We start from the raw sequence: 19,512 nt of genomic DNA on the forward strand, positions 1-19,512 counted from the left end.
GTATTGAGCAAAGTCTTAAAGAAACTGAAGAGGTGAGCTTTAGAGTGATTTGGGAAAAGAACATTCCAGGAAGAGGAGCAACATATGCAAAAAATCTGAGACCAAGCATTACATGAGGTACCCTAGAAATAGGAAAGCAAATAGTGAAGCCAAGTGAGCAAGGATCAGAATACTGGGAGAAGAGATAGGAATGTTTGCTATTTATCAGAGTGCAGAAGAGCCGGCAAGCTATTGGAAAGGTTTTTTCTTTGAATGAGTTGGAAGATATTGGAAAACTTTGAGCAGAAGAATGACATGATCCAATTTACATCATAATAGGATCATATTAAACCTATCAAGAAAAGACCAAGGAAAGAGGCTGGGATAAAAAAATTAAAAACAGCATGCAGGCTATCACAATAGTTTTGGCATATAGGTAGTGGTGTTCAACAAGGGAAGATAGTGAGGATGATTATTAGTGTTTGGAGTAGGAGTGTTCATAGGAAGAATAGTTCATGTTCACTGATGAACTAATGTGATGGGATGTAAATAAGCTAATGAACTCATGAATTAGTCCAAGATTAACCGAAACACCTATAAAGATGCTATTTGCTGTTGACTAGATTATTATAAATGCTATTAACTGCATAATTAAAAATGAGACTGTGTAAAAATATTTGAATAGTTTTTCACAATACATAAGCCAAGAGAATGTAACTACTTGTTCTTTTGTTATTCTAATAGGAGGCCAAAGTGTCTAAAGTATAAATGGATAGTTTTCTAACCAGAGCTCCCTCATTCCTTTCTGTGCTATCATGTGCTATCATGCCCCAAACCAATGACTATGAAACTGGGATATACAGAAAAATCATATAGGGGGGTTATTTAAAAGTATAAATATGAAATAACTGCAGCAAACCTAGGGAATCAAGCCTTTTGTTTCAAGCATAAATATGCATATGTAACCACAGATATATGTATATATATATAGTTATATTTATATAACATTTCTCTTTATACAAATATAAGTTACAGGTTGCTGACATGCTAAGAATCAAAAGCATTTTTAAAAAAACTTGGAAACATTCTCCCTACACACATGTGTGCACACATATGAATCTGGACACAGAACACTTTTAGGCAAGTAAAAGCCCAAATATCATATTCCTATTACCCTTTTCTATATCTAAAACATATTTTTAGAGATAATGCTGCTGGTACTTGATGTTCTCATGACCAAATCCATATGTCCACACTGCAGACTTACCTGTAGCCCTCAGCACTCAGATAACTCCACAGACATTGATTCCTTGTGAAACCGCTCATTCTCAAGGCCAGAAGGTAAATAAAGACTTGCAGTAAAGCTCCCTAGCTCTTCCCTTCACTGCAAATGAGTGTTCCACAATAATTGTCATGTTTTCACAAAGAGTAATTTTCAAAAGGCAAATATCAAGGTTCCTGAATGACAAAAGCATCATTCAGAGAGAAATGTGAAAACAACAATTATAAAGAGATTATATTTTATACTTCAGGGTTTTTTTTCCATTCAGTAAAATCGTGGTTTTGTAGTAAATGGCATCCCAGAAGGTATTTATCAAAGCAGGACATCTGTGGAGAGGAACACTGCACATTCACTTTATTATTTTCCTTTCCTTTTGACATCTTCTTGCCTAGAGATCTAATTCCATTAAATATGTACATTTTTGACTGGAAGTCTTCTTCATGTATCTTTCAGATAAATCTTAAAAGTACACAAGGTCCGTAGGGCAGCTTTATTTAAGTGCAAATGAGACATAGTAGAATGTTGTTCATGAGCGTTTCCAAATTATTCATCTTCCTGCAGAGCTTTGCCTTATACTCTCTGTGATCACCGGAAGGGAGAAGTGAGCTTCCGATGCACGTGCTGTGGAACTGGCCCACTCCAGTAGTCAGATTCACTCTCTGATAGCTGAGAACTTGACTTTGGCTGACCTCCACTTCTACCAAGTTATAGATACTATCAAAACCACAACTTTCATCTGCTTGAGGAGGCAAACAGCAGTGTGAGCAGCTTTCAAGTTAACCAGATATCAAGTTAGCAGTATATGGGTCACGGTCCATTACATTTTTTAGGTAGCTGTGGCATATCCACTTCTGGTGGTATAAAACTTCCCTGGGACCTTGGAGTACAAGCACAGCTGAGTTGGGAGAATTTATTAACCATGCTGTCTCCTGGCAGAGGTTTCTAACTCACAACCAGTGTTAGAAAGTGTCTGCACTGTCTCTGGTGCCTTTATCATTCCTTACACCACAACTTTAAGCTTACTTCCTGAATTCTCACATGAAATCTCACTTCAACCTTAGGCCTTACACACATAGGATTTTAAAGTCTGGTTTCTTATAGCCAGTCACTGTGAAAAGGGCAGGTGTGGTTGAGGAGACCCAGAATTGCTGTTGGCAGTAGAAATGACCTGAATGTCTATTTTGCTCTACAACAGAACATCATCACATGGGCATTGGTTGTCCAATAGGTAAAACCTCCTGGAGAAGCAGAGAAAAGTCAGACTTGCTGAATAATTAAAGATGGCAGAGACCCTGGGAAGCTATTGTAGGGTTGGGATATCCGGGTTACTACGAGTTTACTCAGAAGTTCAGGACAGCAGTCTGAGCCCCAGCTTCCTCTGACAAGTCAGTGCAATTATTGGGTGCTGGCCCAGCTCTTGCCCTGTGGGTTGGGAGTGGTACTTAAAAAACTACAGTATGTGTAGATTTTCTTCGCATTCTGAAAACAGGAAGCAAGTCTCTGTGATTATGCGGTTCTCTGTTTCCAAATGACCCATCTAAAGACTAGGATAAGATTTTGCAAAGACAAACGTGAGAACCCTAGAGAAGAAAAGAAGAAAGAAATTCTAGCCCTTAATCATATGTGCACATGCACATACACAAACATATCCTCAGCCCACTAAAGAACATCAGTTTGTCTGTCATAGCATCCTTCCACGAGAAGCATTGGTTTGTTATTCCCTGTGACTGTATCTAACAACTTTGTATTGTCTCTCATGATTGGATAATCACAATAGATTTATTCAACTAATTTCCGTATCACTGAAGACAAGAGTATGTCAGAGTTATTATATGGTGGAAGAGATGATAGTGGGAATGAAGAGAAAACACAAAATATGTTGCTCTTGCAGAATTGTCATCAAAAGGATAGCCAGAACATAAATGATACTGTTTTGGCTCCAAAGGGGTAAGCAGGTGTCTCCGATGTCCCAAATGAGCTGTGTATAAGCTTGTACAAACAAGTGCAGAATCAGGCCTGTTTGTTATTCACACAAACAGAGTTTAAAGCGTCTGAATTCCACAGTTCCCAGAATTCAGATGATGCACAATGGTCCATAATGAGCAGCACCTGTGCTTACCTCAATTACCAGACCATTCTGAACAACGGCAGAAAGGGCTTACTAGATTTTTTTCAATAGTAGATTTCATTATGTCTTTCATAATTGGATTCAAGAGCTCAAAATTTCATTTTGCAACTTGTTCATAAAATTTGTATGAAAAAGTCTGGCATTTATTCAAAAGAAATAGTCTACGAAGAAAAAAAATGCAAAACAGCCCACCATTGGTAACTAAGCAGCCAAATTATAGTCCAAACACTTGGCAAATACACTGTCTTTTTATTATTTCAGTAATTGAATTTCTGTTAAAGCGTGGAGCATAATTTAACATGAGGAATTTATTTATAATACAATAGTGTTTCAGTAATAAATGCATTATTATTGTCACTTTTAATGGAGTCTTATGTATTCCCTCTGAGACTGTGAGGCAGACTTAGAGACAGTCACTGCACCAGGGTTGTTTGTAGACAATTGAATTAATTGGAGACAGGGTCATTAACCCGACCTGAATACCTCTGATTGCTTCTGTAAATAAGGTTAGAGAGCAAATGGCTAATCTTCATTGTCATTATAGATTCCTCTTACATTTCACACTGCTGTGTATACTAAAATCATTTTGCTAAGTAGCTTTTCAGAGTCTCCCTATATTTACAGTATTGTCTTGCATGGCGCATAATCATAATTGTATCAGACTTATATTACATCCCCCATATCTTTATAAAACATGATACTAGAAAAGAATCTATGTTGAATCACAACTCATAAAAACCATCCAAGCAATAAATGAATAAACCACAGTGTATAAAACATCATATTAAAGGAAAGTAAAACCTCAGAGCAAAAGTTTCTTTGGTTTCGTTTGGGAGATCTATGTACAATTTGGATGCACAATTAATGCATAATGAGCTCTCGAAGACACAGTCTCTAAAGAAAGAGCACAGGCAGCGAAGCATTGGTTACAAATGCCTTGTCTTTCAGTTGAAGCCTTGTCTTTCAGTTGAAGCCCTTTTGTAACAATATTAATAACATGTAAATGATAGGAGGTTAGCTTCTTTTTGCCTCTTCATTCTAAACAGGAGTTAACTAAGTACCATTTAAAATACAGTTGTTAAAACTTTCAACAATTTTATTTCTGAAATTATTTTCCACACCACTATCTTGTTATTGGTATACAAGTGATTTAGAAGGGACGTGGAGGGAAAAGGTCTTCCTTTATGGTTATTCCAATAATTCACAAGGAAGAAAACAATAGACACCAGAAAGTAATGGAAAAGAAAAATGGAAGGGGCACTCAGGAGGAAGACATAAAAGGATGAAAAACTACCTAAAAGAGTAAAGAGATCATCTAAACCAAGAGTAGGTCAATTCAATATAAACGCACTCCTTGCTGTAGTAGCTTTCCTTAGCTCTGTGACTAACTGGTATGAAGTGAATCATCAACAGCATTTAGAAACACAGTGGCAGTTCTTTCAGACATTTTGCCTTTTAGAAATTTTATTCTTTAAAATTTTCATACATTTATACAATGTATTTTGATTATGTGTCTACTACTCACTCCCTATCAAGCTCCCCCTAGTATCCCCATCACATCTCTTTTCCAACTTTCATGGCTTCCTCATTTACTTACCCACAGAGTGGCTCATATACCCATGGATGTGGAGTCATCTATTGGGTATGAATGAATCACCAGTGGCCAACCCCAAAAAGAGAATGACCGCCTCCCCCATCATTCATCATCACCTGGCAATAGCTCTTCAGTTAGGGGTGGGACCTCATGAATTCATTCACCCCTCCATTCTGGAATTTAAAGGATTTGTTTATTTTTATTTATTCCTATTTTATGTTTATGATATTTTACCTGCATGTATATCTGTGTACCACATGCACTCTTGGTGCTCTGTAGGCCAGCAAAGGGTGTCAAATCCTCTGGAACTGGAATTACAGGTGGTTAGAAGCTGCTGTATGGGTGCTGCAAATTGAGCCTGAATCTTCTGGAAGAGCAGCCAGTGCTCTTAAACACTGACCTATCTCCCCAACCATTAATGCTTGAAATTTTATTCTTGTCTTTATGTATTCTAATTTTAATGCTAGTTTGTGTTATATGATTAAAATAGGGTTTATTTTTGACTAATAAATATTACTATATATGCTAATAAGATTTGGCTAGAACACAAATGGGGACCAATATCAACATTGGTAGGCAATAATATCTCCTTTTATTAATGACTAATGGGCCAGTATGTGCTGTAGAACGCAATACTTTGGCTCTTATTTTCAAATTGATATAATGTGCTTCATTTGAAGATATTTTTCTAAAAACTATTTTTATAGTTAGCCAATCATATTATTCAGTACTTTACTTAGGGGCTGAGGATGTAGGTCAGTGATAGACTAATTGCTTACTCTCTGTGAGACCCCAAGTTCTCAGTATTGAAAATCAAGGAAGCAAAAACTAATGTTGAAATTACTTACCTTTTTTGATATCAGCTCTATTCAGTTTTAGTAAATAGCTAAATATATTCTCACATATATGTTCACTCAAATACAAACATGCACATACACACACATGTAAATATACACACAGCTATCAACATACACATGTTCACATGTACATCCTTTTCCATTTAAACACCTTGAATGATCTGAAATATATGTTGAAATGTAATTATAGACAAACGTTTTAGCACTCGATCTTCCTGGAATATATTTATTTATTTGCCACATATTTTGTTGCCTAAGTTTCCAACTGTCAGACTAGAATGCCCAAGTTTTATATTTGTGAAGCTGAAAAAGAGTAGGACTTATGGAAAGTCTACTAGAATTTTTGATAACAATGCAGTCCTATTACAGGCATTTACATACAGTGAAAGTACATTTTGCAAGGTTTGCAAGTAAGCATAATTTTCTTCTTTTGGATATTTACAGTCTACCAGAAACTGTTCCCAAAATGTGCATTTGTTGAATCTAGCCAGTGCAAAGCATGTACCATTTTGATTTACTGTTGACATCATGAAAATGATATGTGCGCTTCATTCATAACATGTAAATTTCCTGTTTTTTTCTGATGAAGTGATCAAATACAATTATAATTTGTTTAATATCAAAAGATGTTTGTAATTGCCTATTTAAATCTATTTTTATTCTAATTTCTGCATTCTTTGGAACTGCTAAGTTTTAAAATTCATCTATATGACAAATTCTTCTTAACAATAAAACCACCCCCCCAACTTTATTACTACTATCTTCCTTGCAGTTATCAAAGCTCATATTAGCTCCTAACGAGATGCCTGTTTGCTTCCATTTCTTTTTAAGTCATCTTGGAATTGGCTGTGTGGATTCATTGGTGACACAAGCTTGCCATTTCTGCGGCTACTGATCTAGATTTACCTGGGAGTGCAGCCATTACACTTGTGAAAGAAAGAAGGCTGTTTATACTTTGTCCCCCCACCCATGGCCTTAAACAGACTTTTCTTCTTAACGGTAAAAGTGGTTTGAGTACGTGATCACATGAGCTCTCCAAGCTCAGGAAAAGTGTGGTCCTTTCTTCTCTCTTTTGCACCCGACCTCTTTCAATTTAGCATTGATGAAAAGAGAGATTGTGTTAGCTGGAAGGTAAGTTTTTCAGACAGGTTGTATTAAAGAACTAAGGATCATTCTTTCTTTTGTTGTCACTCAAAATATCAAGTAGAGGGAATTCCTTTCAAAATAGCCAGGGTCTTTTACTAAGAGGGTTTTTATGCAAAAGATATAAGATGTCAGTGTTATAAATGATGTAGATGGCTTTAGGAAAAGATAGGAGTAAATTCATACAGAGACAGTTGATGTTTTCCCTTATCTGTTTAGCAATATACTTTGTGAATTATAGTAAATGCTAGAGAGAATTTTCAATTATGGGAAGGGAATATTTTCTTTTTATTAACATTTGTGTCATAATTAGCAATGCATGTGGACTAAAGGATATAGTCCTGTCTTTTATGAAAGTCCTTCAACTTTATATTTAATCACAACTTGATTGAATATTTTGGCTTCATAAGCAAATTAATTATTACATTGGAAAAATCAACTAGAAAACCACTTAATATCAATCTGAGCACAGTCTACACTGGTCAACGTATCAAAAATGTGAGAGTAGCCCACATTTCACATAAAGTAAACTAGTGGAATTTGTGTTTGAATTAAAATAAGGATGGTCTATTGGCATGCAGTACTCATTTTCAGGAAGGAATATAGCGTTCATTTTCCATGCTCATGAATGTATATACACACTGTGAGCTATTGAAAGCTGTTATCATAAATACCAATTATATGAAAAAGATCTTTCTAAATAAGTTTCATTCTGTTGATGGAACTGAAGCAGAAAAATTTGAGCACTGTTTTGGATCAGCCTTCACACAACAAACTGACAGATTACAAACCTATCGTCAGGCAAACCTAATTATTTTCATCAACTTAACGTATGCTTCAGAATTTTTTGATGTGTGGTGGGATGGATGAATCATTGCTTTCTGTTGGTAATCAACAATACTGATACATTTCATAGTTAAATATTGTTCTTTACCGGGCAAGTGGATTTGTTCTGAATTTCTATCAATTAGAAGGCCATTTGAAGCATTATATAAAGTTATATACTTACCATTATGCCAGTCTTTTCTGAATATACAAAGTCTGTGTCATCATGTAATGTATACTTGATGCTACCACAATTAAATAAAATAAAGTACTCAGCTATGATGTAGTTAGTGAAAAGATCTCAGAAGGCGGCGATATTTGTGAGAATTAAAATCACTAGTAAAGACCTATTTGGATATGAGCTAGAAAAGAAGGATTTAGTCAAGCAGGAGGGAAAAAACAATTGTCACTGTTGGAAACTCCAATAGGAGAAGCAGAAAGAGAAGGGCAGTATAATCAGAGACTATTGTTTCATTTCCTCGATGCCCTGATCCAAATAATCACACAGAAACTATATTAACTATAACACTGTTTGACCTATTATCTCAGGCTTCTTATTAACTAACTCTTTTATCTTAAATTAACCCATTTCTATTAATCTATATATCTCTATGAGGCTGTGACTTATCAGGCAAGGTTTTGTTCTGCTGTCTTTCTCCTCAGCAGCCACATGATGTCTTTATAACTCTGCCTATTCTATATATCTCTTCCAGCCTGGCTATATTCTACCCTGCTATAGGCTGAAGCAGCTTCTTTACCTACCAGTGGTAATAAAACATATTCATAGCATACAGAGGGGAATCACACATCAGGGAAGTTTAAGGACAGGGAGAAGACAAATATGGGAGGTATGTTGGAATAAAAAGGACCTTAGCCTGGCATTAAGGTGATAAAGATAGGCATCTGGCAATGCTATGGACAGCGATAAACCTATCAGCACAGAAGCCATCAATTTAAATCCAAGGAGTTCTTAATTCAGTCTGTTGTCACAGGTCAAAGAAGAAAGACAGAATAGCTTTTAATCTGTCAGGGAGTGTGGAATTAAAATATGTAAGGAATATCACATATGAAATGAGGAAAACACAGACTAAAGATTTTCTGTGCTATTAAGAATCAATTTTACAAGAACAAACAGTTACAAATAATTTTAAGCCAAGTTACTGAGCCCAAAGAATTTTCTGGTAGTGAGGAAGTCAAACCGGTAAGTATTCACAAAATCTTTATGGGGTTTTATCGAGAGGACAATCAGCAATTAGTTTGTTCTTGAGAACAAGTGGCCTAACCCAGGCCCTCAGCCACTAGGGTTAGCTCTGAAATATTCACTTCACACAGCAACACTCTGTGTTACTGGCACTTTTGTGGGAGCTGGAAACCCTGATTTCCATGTTGCAGTTTTGCCACTAACTTATACCATTGCCACTCATCTTCATGATATATTTCAGACATGGTTAGGAAGTAAGACAATTTCAGCGAAGATGGTGAATTCATTTTATTTTAGAAATTGTTATTTGCCTTTGAACCAACTGTAGCAAGATAATCCTCATTAAAAGTCCAATCCTTCTATATTTTCAACACCAACTTTTTGCAACTTATCTCATTGTTTTATTGAAGGAAACATGGGGGATTAACTCCAAGTCCCTGTTACCCTTTTAAAAGTTCTATTGTTAAGTTTTCTGAGACAGTGTCCCACTACATGGCTAACTGGCATGGAACTTGATTTGTAGCACAGAATGTCCTTGAACTCACAGAGATTTGACTGCCTCTGCCCCCTTGGTGCTAGTTTTGAAGGCATGTGCCACCACACCCAGCCCCATTGGATATGATAAAAATGATGCATTGTATAATAGACTTTTTACTGTTTTCCAGATAAAATTGACTTTTAGCCCTAATAGCAATGTGAAAGCATCCCCTTTGCTCTCCCCAGGTCCCAGGCACATGAATAAGAAGTTCTGGAATTTCTTTGATAAAAACAAATTGGTATCTGCTCCTTCTAATTCCAAGTATTCTTGTGGCCATTAAGTCCCAGATCATAAATAGCAAAGTCATTGGAGTAAAATTGCAAGAGAAGTATCACATGCTTTATAATTAATAAAAATGATTCTGGCCTTATTAATCTGATAATGACAATATCTTACTTGAGAGCATAGAGGCGTAGAACAATAGGAAGGTTAAGTGCCTTGCCACAGGCAGAGGATATTTTTGTGAACAGTCCTCCAAGACATCTATGAGAAGAAACCTTTATTGTTTTCCTCTAAGGTTTATTAAACACACTAAGCATTTTACAGTGTGTGATTTATAAATCCTCTTGTCTTAGAAGCTTGCCTTCTAAATCAAGTGTCTGTGATATGTCAGGTAACAGACCAGACATGACATGGAACAAACAACACTGAGAAAGAGATTGACATTGAGAGACATCTGAGAAGAAAAACAGTCTAGAGTGAGTGGAAGAGGAATGGCCACTTACAGAGGGCAGCAGCAAATCTAAGCCTGCTAGGCAACAAGAGAGGAGATACCAAACAAGCAAAAGGCTGCAGCCTGTGTTGAGACACCTAAATCTGTCTCCAGAGTAGCTGAGCTGTCTTAGCATGTTTTGTATTTTCTCATGGAATTGGGCATGAGAATCTTACTGGCTCTCCTGACAAGGGGCTGGACTCTATCTCCAGACCAGTTCTAGAAACACAGAGCAAGACTCCTGAACAAAGATTACCCAATGGAACTACATAACAAACTCCACCTAAGATTCACGATGGACAGAATTCATTATTGGAGAGCTTTCATCTTGGTATATAGACTCTTGTAGACTAATTTTCTTCGGTTCCTTATGAGTGCCAGCTGCAAACCCCACATTGATTTTCTCCACCAGGATCTTAGGGTTCAAGGTTTCCTGGACTTGTTTCGCTGTTCTAACTGATAACAAATGATCTCTAAAGGCAAAAGGTACCCTTCCAGTGCCACACAAATATTGATGCTTTCAAAATGAAATATCCCATTAGCAAACACTAGCTAGCCACCTCAGCATCTTCTGCAGTGATATCTCACTAGGTACCACGGTGAGGCAGAATTCACTGTCTTTGTTTTCTTTTTCTTTGAAACTGAATGTTCAGTTTCTAAAGCATTTAAAGTGTTATTCATCCTGTCATTGCTGTGTGCTGAGCATCAGTTTTCATAGCTGTAAATGGAAGCGGGATAATAGCTAAGTAATGCCATACACATTAAAAGAAGTGATGGAGGGAAACTTTGACTAACCCAATTCCTGGTACAGAGTACTTGTTCAGAAAGTTGTACCCATAACTAGCACTTCCATTATGGATTAAACCTGGTTCCTAGAAATAGTCATCAATACAGTCTGTTTTTACCCAAATTTTTGTTGAGACACAAGCATCTCATTTCTGAACCTTATTAGCAATCCTTAGTGAATGTCAAATGGAAGAATCATGCACTTGGGTAATTAATTATTGGTGCAGTTAAAGGCATCAAGAAAGTTTTAAACTGAACTCCCTGCTTATCAGGTGTCTAATGATTCCTTAAAGAAAGCTTAAAGGGGGATGTAGGAAAATAAAGAGAGGCTAGAAAGATGGCTTGGCAAATAAAGTACTTGGTATACAAGCAGAAGAACCTGAGTTTGGAACAATAGCACCTACATTAAAAAGCTGGCTACTATGGCTCACAGTATGTACCTGCAACCCCAGTGCTTAGGGAACCATGCAGGGGTTGGGGAGGTGACAATAGAGAGATCCCTAAAACCTCCTACCCAGGCTAATCAGTCTAGCTAAATAAATCAGCTTCAGGTTCAGTGAAAGACCCTGTCTTCAAAAAGAAGGTTGAGAGCAATGGAAGCCACCCAGTGTCGATCTCAAGCCTCCACGTGTGCACACATTGGTCTCGCACATCCACATGCATGTATGCATCCACACACAAAAGTTTAAGTTTTACCATATATAATTTAAAAATGACAGCGAGAAGCCCACATTTTGAAAAAAAAGAAAGTGGAGAAAATTATTATAGGAAATGCAGATTTGATATCAAATTATGTTTTAGTCTTTAATTCCAAATGTGTAGCTTATTATTTTCTTTTTTTCTATCGGCTTATTTCTTGATTATCCCTGTGTAGACTTTAGCCTTGTTACTCTCAGTGGAGTCCACCAGCAGTATGGATATCATTGGGATTGCATTAAAAATAGAGAAATCAAACCCTGCCCCAGGCTTCCTTAAATAGAACTGGCATACTAACAAGCTCTCTAGGTGATTCCCATGCACAATAAAGTTTGAGATATACTGGTTAAAGGAATTATATAACCTGAATGACCATATTGTCTTTATTAAAAATCTGTGTAATATGTTATCTCCAATTTGCAGATTAAGAAAAGTGAAACTTCTATGTTGAATGTCATTGGGAGTCAGTTATTATTCTGCCAACCACAGGCCTCTTTAGTCATTCATAGCTTTAAAAAGTGTAGCGTACAATAAGTGGTTCATGAAAATGAATGAGTACATAGGAGTGAATCACACATCATTTCATATACAGGGACAAGGCAAATATTGTGTACATACATATTTTGTATCATTGAAGCTGTATCAGAATATGCCACAGGTCACAAGTGGACAGTAATTGACTGCTAACCAATAGTATCAGAGCATTTTCAAAAAATACTCAATATTTTATTGCTCATGATATTAGCAGATAAGGTATTTTGCCTTTAAGGGTGCTAAGGGTTATCCCATTTTCTCTTGCTCTGCCTTTTATCTCTGTCATACAGTATACTTCTGCTTAGCGTCTATATTGTTTTCAGTTTTTGACAGACTTTCAACTGGACCAATGGATTACAAGGATCCTGGAAGAAACACAGGAAGATTCAAACTTCTTAATAGTGACAGAAAGTGGTTTCTTCTCACACATTTGGCTGGAAAAGGTCCAGGGTTCAGAATGATGTAGCGTGGTGAAGCAAATGTGTTCCTGTAGTTTTATAAACTGAGTTTTATAAACTAAAATTTATAAAAAGAATTTATAAAGTAACATTTGAGGGGAATAGAGGAAAGATCAGGTAGAGATCTCTTCACAATTTAATCATGAACACAAATATAAAATTACTCTAAATTATGTAGACAAGCATGTAGTCCTTATAAAATTATGAAACTACCATGTCAAAATTTGCATAAGTCTCAACTAAAAGAAAGATCTAATGCGCATCTATTCTGAAACATATCTGACGCTACATGTCATTGGCAAGTGCTGGATCTTTTGGTATGTGTTGCCAATTTCAGTATCTCAAAAACTTTCTTGTCAAAATTTTCCATTTCTGTTTGTCATTACAAATATATTACCTATTCTAGAAGGCAGAATTTTCTTTCTGATGTAAACATATTTGAACAGGTAAACTGCCTAATCCATACATTTTCTTTACTCCTAAGGAAAGGAACTTGCAGTTAAATTAGGAGCAGGCTCAAAGAATGTTTGGCAAATGTTCGGCTTTCTGAAAACTGTTAATTTGATTTAATGAAAAGCTTAAGTCATAAAATAGCCTTTCAGGAATACATGTTTTAGTAGCCTAGAGTTTAACAAGAGCTATGTGAGTGATAAAGTGCTATTGAGAGCAGCTCATCTTACACCTGCCTTAAGCAGATTGAACAGAATCAATGCTTTCTCCTACTTTCTCCTATAACTAGTACATACCCTCCCTTAAAATCTCCTATACAATTTAGTTGTCAAAGGATTATAACCTTTGAGTGAGAAGATGTCTTTAACACCATCCAACTACAAACCCGTACTTGCAATCTTACTATCACAGCCTTCATGGTCATTTTGCTACATGGTCACTGACTTGCAGGTAGTATTTCCCTTCAACATTTGGAAAAAAAATGTTAAAAATTTTGAAGGGAACTATTCCTGAGTAAATGTCTAGATTATTAGACTTATATTATCTTGGAGGGTACTCTGCATGTAACTCTCTTTCCCAGAGGATAGATCTTCAGTTTGCTTAAATACTGTCAATAGTTTTATAATCCACCCACCTTTCTTCCTCCACATCTCCTTCCATCAAATAGTCCTAGTTTCTTCTATATTGTTTCCAGCCTCTTTGCTTTTCTTGCATCTACTCATTAATTATAGCGTCACGACTCAATCCCAGTTGCTTCTGGAAATATTTAGTCAATACATTCATAAGTGTATTAATATCTAGAATATAACATGCAGTGGGAAGATCATCCCTAAAGTCCATAGTTTCTCCCAGCCTCCTCAAGATCCTTAGACCAGAGACAACTTCTATCAAAAGAAGTCATTTTAATTCCCCCTGAAATTTCACTCCCAATGACATGCTCTGATCTCCCCTCTGTGCCTTGAATTCTCCTTCTAGTCTGGGCTGCATTCGCAAAATTCAAAATGAATGAACTTGGAATTAAAATGAGGCTTTGCTTCATTCAGTAAGACTGAGTCACTGATGAATACAGTAGCAAAGCTTATCTATGAAAAGACTCAACTGTTGACTTTGAACATGTATGCCCTCTGAGAAGTTATATTCCAGTAGAGTTTAAGTAATAGAGTACAGAGTGTGGAGACATTAGTTTCACATACTAAATGATAGTGATCTTAATATCGCACATTGAAACCACTAGCATTCCTTAGAAATGTAGTTTATTTAAATATAAGAGTAAATGGTGTGTGGGAAATAATTTTAATGTAGACTTGGTGAATGAAGATATATAAATTATATATTAATCCTTCCTCTCCTATGCTAAATTAAGTATTGCATTGGTTGAATTCATTCGAAGTCACTTTAGTATACATTTTAAAAATAAATGACATATGAAAATGAATGTAGTAGAAGTGGGAATTTAGCTGACCAGCTAACAGCTTTAGGCAAATAACTAAAAGTGAAATTAGTGATGCTTTGCCAATTTAAAAGTTCCACAGCGGATTCAAGACAAGAATAAGGGCCTGAACCAATTATTTTAATGTTGATATTTGTTCTGCTTTTGAAAACTTGTATGTCAAGACAAGTATTTCCATTTTTGCTTCATTTTGTTCCTGGGAACAGTCCCAGCCATCATCATAGAAAGTGAAGCTTAGACTTACTTATATTGCTTCCATTACTTAGCAGACTGGGTGCAGTGGTTTTTATGCATGTCTGTGATCTCTTAATTATGTGTCTGAAACTAGAAAGCTCTAGAACTTTTCTTTAAGTTTGAGACACGTTCATGTGATGCCACCCCTGACCTAAACTAATGTAAAGTACACTGCAAAGGTTACTGTTATTGTTTCATTAAGGGGTTTGATAGGATATATATATATATATATATATATATATATATATATATATAATTTGTATTTACCATATGCATTTGTCTATCAGAATGACTTTGCATAAAGAACACTTACATTAAACACACATGTTCCCACAGTTTTCTATTAATCCTGTGAAGCTTTCATTCTGAGTTAGTTTAGAGGAATAAATTGAATCTGCTAAGTAAAATATCTGTGCTTTATGTGTATCATGCTAGTGCTTTTATCTTGCAGTCATAAACTCAGCGGTCACTTTGTTTTTTTACAGAAATTTCAAAAAATAATCTAGTAAATAGGAACTCTATCCAGAAATATCCCAAAGTAAACCCAGAGCCCGTTTTAAGTTGATAATAGCAGGATGACTAACTTCTTACAAGAAGCCACAAATAAATTCATGCACAAATGAATATTAGGAAACAGCATTTTACTGGTAAATAATAATCTTCGATCCAAATTGGATTTTTAATCCCTCAATTCACCACCCGGTATTCTCAGCATTTCAGATGTGTTAAATTATAATTGAAAGTTTGCTTGAGGGAAATTGAGGCCAAATTTGCTTAATCTCTGGATTAGTCTCACTTAGATATATTCTCTTAATCTTTAGTAACTAAAGATAAAAACAATTGATTCAATTTAAAGAGTACTTTGCATAAGTATGGAGTTATCACTGGTACTTAAAAGGAGTTCTGCAAAGAACTGTAGAGAAATACAAGCACCAAATACAGGCTTCCTCCCTTTCCTTGTAAGAGAAATATATACACATTTCCCCAACAGATAAAGTCCCCTATTTCTTGTGCTTTCGTCTAATCTCTTGGTGTATTTGGCAGAGAAAGTGCTTGTGGATAGTATTTACTTGGCAGCTAGCAATTTAAGATGAGACTTTGTTCTATGAAAGAAAACCTAGGAGATTAAAGGACCACACTTTAGGGATTGAAGTTAGAAGTGGTGAAAAGGGTTCTCTGTGTTAAATGGTGGCTGATGAGGAACCCATGCTGCCATAAAAGGATCTCATTTCTTCCCTAGCAGCAGGGAAGGAAATCTTCATCCCAGTGATGAGAGCCATAGTGTTGGAGAAGAGCTCTGCTGAGTGTGTGGGATGGGGCATGAACCGCTATAGCCTCCGGCAAGGAATAAAGGTCTATGCTTCTAGAGTCTGGCACAAGAGAATTCTTGAAATGTCTATCTTAGGTTTGAAGATGAGCCAGAGAGTTAGGTGGCCCCCAAGGTTAGGGCATGGCCTCTTGTTTGAACTTTTTGCCTCAGATTTGAAGAATGATAGGCGAGAAAGCCAAAAAAATTGCAGTAGTGTGTGAACTGAGAAGCACAGGGGTACGGTGACAAGCAAAAGGGGGGACCAGACATAGTATCACAAGCAAAATGCGCTACCCCAATTGATCACCGAAGGAAGCCAGGGTTGAAAAGATTCACAAAGATGAAAACCCTCCTCAAAGTTCGTTTGTTTTTGTTTTTGCAGTTGTTGTTTTTTGTTTTTATGGATTTTTTTCTGTACAGTTCATAATAGAAAGAAGAGCAGAACTCAATCCAAAGAAACAAGAGGCAAAGAGACGGAAAATCCCTGTTGTGGTCCAGAATGCGCTAAGACTGTTGATTCAGTGCAGTGCACAGAGAGTCAATGATTGGTAATGAAGAGCTGATTCCCAACAAGGGCAGAGTAGCAGATGGTGTAACTCTTCAAATAATTTGTTTGATCAGCTTTATACATTTAAAAATCAATCATTGGAGATAGTTGTCTTACATCCTTGGTAAAAGTTTCAAAGCATTTACAAAAATGAGAGTGAAGAACACAAAGAAGTACATTTTCTCATTTCTTTACTCCTGTATCCAACAGAGCCTTGGAATAATATGGACTGAGCCTAGCTCCTTTAGAGGAGCTAGGGTACCATAGTTCCAGTGCTAGTCTCCACCATGAGGTCTTATCAAGTCCCTCCTTGACCCTGGGCCTTAATTTCCTACACTGAAAGGAAAACTGAAGTTACCAGTTCTTAGAAATATGACTACACTGGACTATACTCTGCTGTTGGATAATGATCTTGTACACTGTAAAGAATTATTACTCATATTGGCTTAATAAAACACTGATTAACCAGTAGCCAGGCAGGAAGTATTGGTGGAGCAATCAGACTAGGAAAATGCTGGAAAGAGGAAAGGCTGAGACACAGTCTCCAGTCAGACACAGAAGAAGCAAGATGAGAATGCCTTATTAAGGAAAGGTATCATGCCACATGCTTAAACATAGATAAGAATTATGGGTTAGTTTAAGTTGAAAGTGGTAATTAGTAATAAGCTTGAACAATAGGACAATAGTTTATAATTAATATAAACTTCTGTGTGTTTATTTGGGACTGAATGACAGAACTTGTCTACAATACTCCAAGAATTTAGGAATGGAAGTAAGATAACAATAAAAATGGAATATTAACTGAAATAAATGGGAAATTTAAACATCTAAGTCTCGGGTTCTAGTCTGTATCCATAAGGTATGAAATCTCTGCTGAAAGTTTCCATGTGGAATATGATGGTGGGGAGGCTTTCCTGGGAGAAAAGAAACTGTGCTGGGTCAAAGTGCTGTCGTTCCAATGAAACCTTTGATGTTGGCCCTGCCACTGGGCTCCTGGTGCCCTATATTTTGTCTCTGTTGGATGGGGATCCTGTGTTCTACTCTGCCTTCAGCTCAGACACTAATAAGTCTTTATGTTGAATGGGGCTGTTTCTTTCTAGTCTGAGACCAGATGAGGCAATAAATGATGTCATTTTTCTTTCAGCCCACTCTTGGACACACCACAGACGCCACCTGCGGTGGGGTCTGGCAGCTCCAGTGAGTCAGAGAGCAGTTCAGAATCAGACTCAGATACTGAAAGCAGCACTACTGACAGTGAGTCCAATGATGCTCCTCGAGTGGCCACCCCAGAGGTGAGTGAAGTTGTCAAGGCACCAACATCCATCTATGTGCTGAGCTTCAGGCAGCATGCCACATATATCACCAGTCTAAGTACTGGAGTACAGTAGCTACTTCAGAAAAGTAGCCAGAGCCATGATGAGATTATTTCTCTAAAGCACATATCTGTATATGTCCTAACATATATAGATTCATTCTGTGTGCTTCAATTTGTGTTGTACAGATTGCTTGCTGTATGTCTAATTTTCTGTGAGAGTCACTTAGCTAGTCTGAGCCTCCAGCCTCATCCTACAAAAAAAGAACCAGTACATTAATGATGAAGGTTACAATGAATTTTTAAGTGAAGAAACAAAGCCAGTTATGACCCACTTCTGGCTCTGAAGATTCCTACCCTTAACTCTATTTTTAATTCATTAAAGTGATAAATAGATCCTAAAAGAGGAAGACTTGAGAAATATGTCTTTATATAAAGGTAAAACAGCGCTCAAGTAGTCAGATGCCCCTTATTTCAATTCACACCATATGTCTGATAATAAGTCATGAAATGTTTAGCCTAGCACCACAGGACACCAGAACAATTAACTTTAAAACAGAAGAATTAGGTTTTTCCCTTCCCATCCTCTATGAGTTGAGGATAAGTGCTTTGGCTTCCCGCGTCTGCATATGGTACAACAAGGAAATTCATCTCCTGGATCTTTATACATTTCTTTTTTAATAACCAAAAAGAGGAGGTAGTAGTCTTTTTATTGCTGTTAAAAATAGAAAATACTGTGTTCGACACTTGACTTACATTTTCTCATTTCCTCTTGCTAACAACCCGATACTGTATTCTCTCTTACTATAGTCCATTTCATAGGTGACAATGTATGTTTATGAGAAGTTAAACCAAAACTACCCCTAAGCTCTCATAGTTATACATAGTTATACAAAAGTAAATCTGGACTGAAACCCAGATAAGTAAGCTGCCAGAGTTAGTTTTAGCCCTGGAGCTAGACTACTAACAATAGCAGCTCATATAGTTCCCTTCATACTTACCTGCTATTATCTTCTATAGGCTGGGATCACAGCTACTTAATTCTTTTTAATTCTGCCATCCTCTATTTGCTGGTACCACATGATCAGTGGCTTTCAGAAGAAAAGATATTCTAATAAAAATTATGGCTTTTTATTTAAAATGGTAGAATTCAGAGTTGAATATCAAGAGCCTGTATTGAATATGCCATTTCTATTGCTTAATAGTGAATGCTAATATCTACATATACACAACCCCATAAATTGATTTTTGCTCATGTATTTAGGAAAGTGTGGTGGTTTGAGGGAGTCATTTTTTTAATCCTACAGTAAAACACAAAAATAGTTATAGTAATAGGAGCAGCGGGGCTGTGTCCCCAGCACCCTGGCCGCCTGCTAGCTTATGCCCGAAATAACAACACACAAACTGTATTCATTTAAACACTGCTTGGCCCATTTCTATCTAGCCTCTTCTCAGCTAACTCTCGCACCTGGACTAG

At 36.6% G+C, this 19,512-nt stretch overlaps 1 protein-coding gene across 1 annotated transcript in view; it reads left to right on the forward strand.

Annotated features, from left to right (window-relative positions):
- Aff2 (AF4/FMR2 family member 2) overlaps nucleotides 1–19,512 on the forward strand; it is a 563,314-nt gene that overhangs the window by 497,786 nt on the left and 46,016 nt on the right. The window contains exon 9 of the mRNA XM_026777641.1: nucleotides 17,868–18,015. Coding sequence (XP_026633442.1) covers nucleotides 17,868–18,015 — 148 coding nt within the window. The remainder of the gene's footprint in view (nucleotides 1–17,867; nucleotides 18,016–19,512) is intronic.

The sequence above is a fragment of the Microtus ochrogaster genome, unplaced genomic scaffold, assembly GCF_000317375.1.
Source record: "Microtus ochrogaster isolate Prairie Vole_2 unplaced genomic scaffold, MicOch1.0 UNK79, whole genome shotgun sequence".
NCBI lineage: Eukaryota > Metazoa > Chordata > Mammalia > Rodentia > Cricetidae > Microtus > Microtus ochrogaster.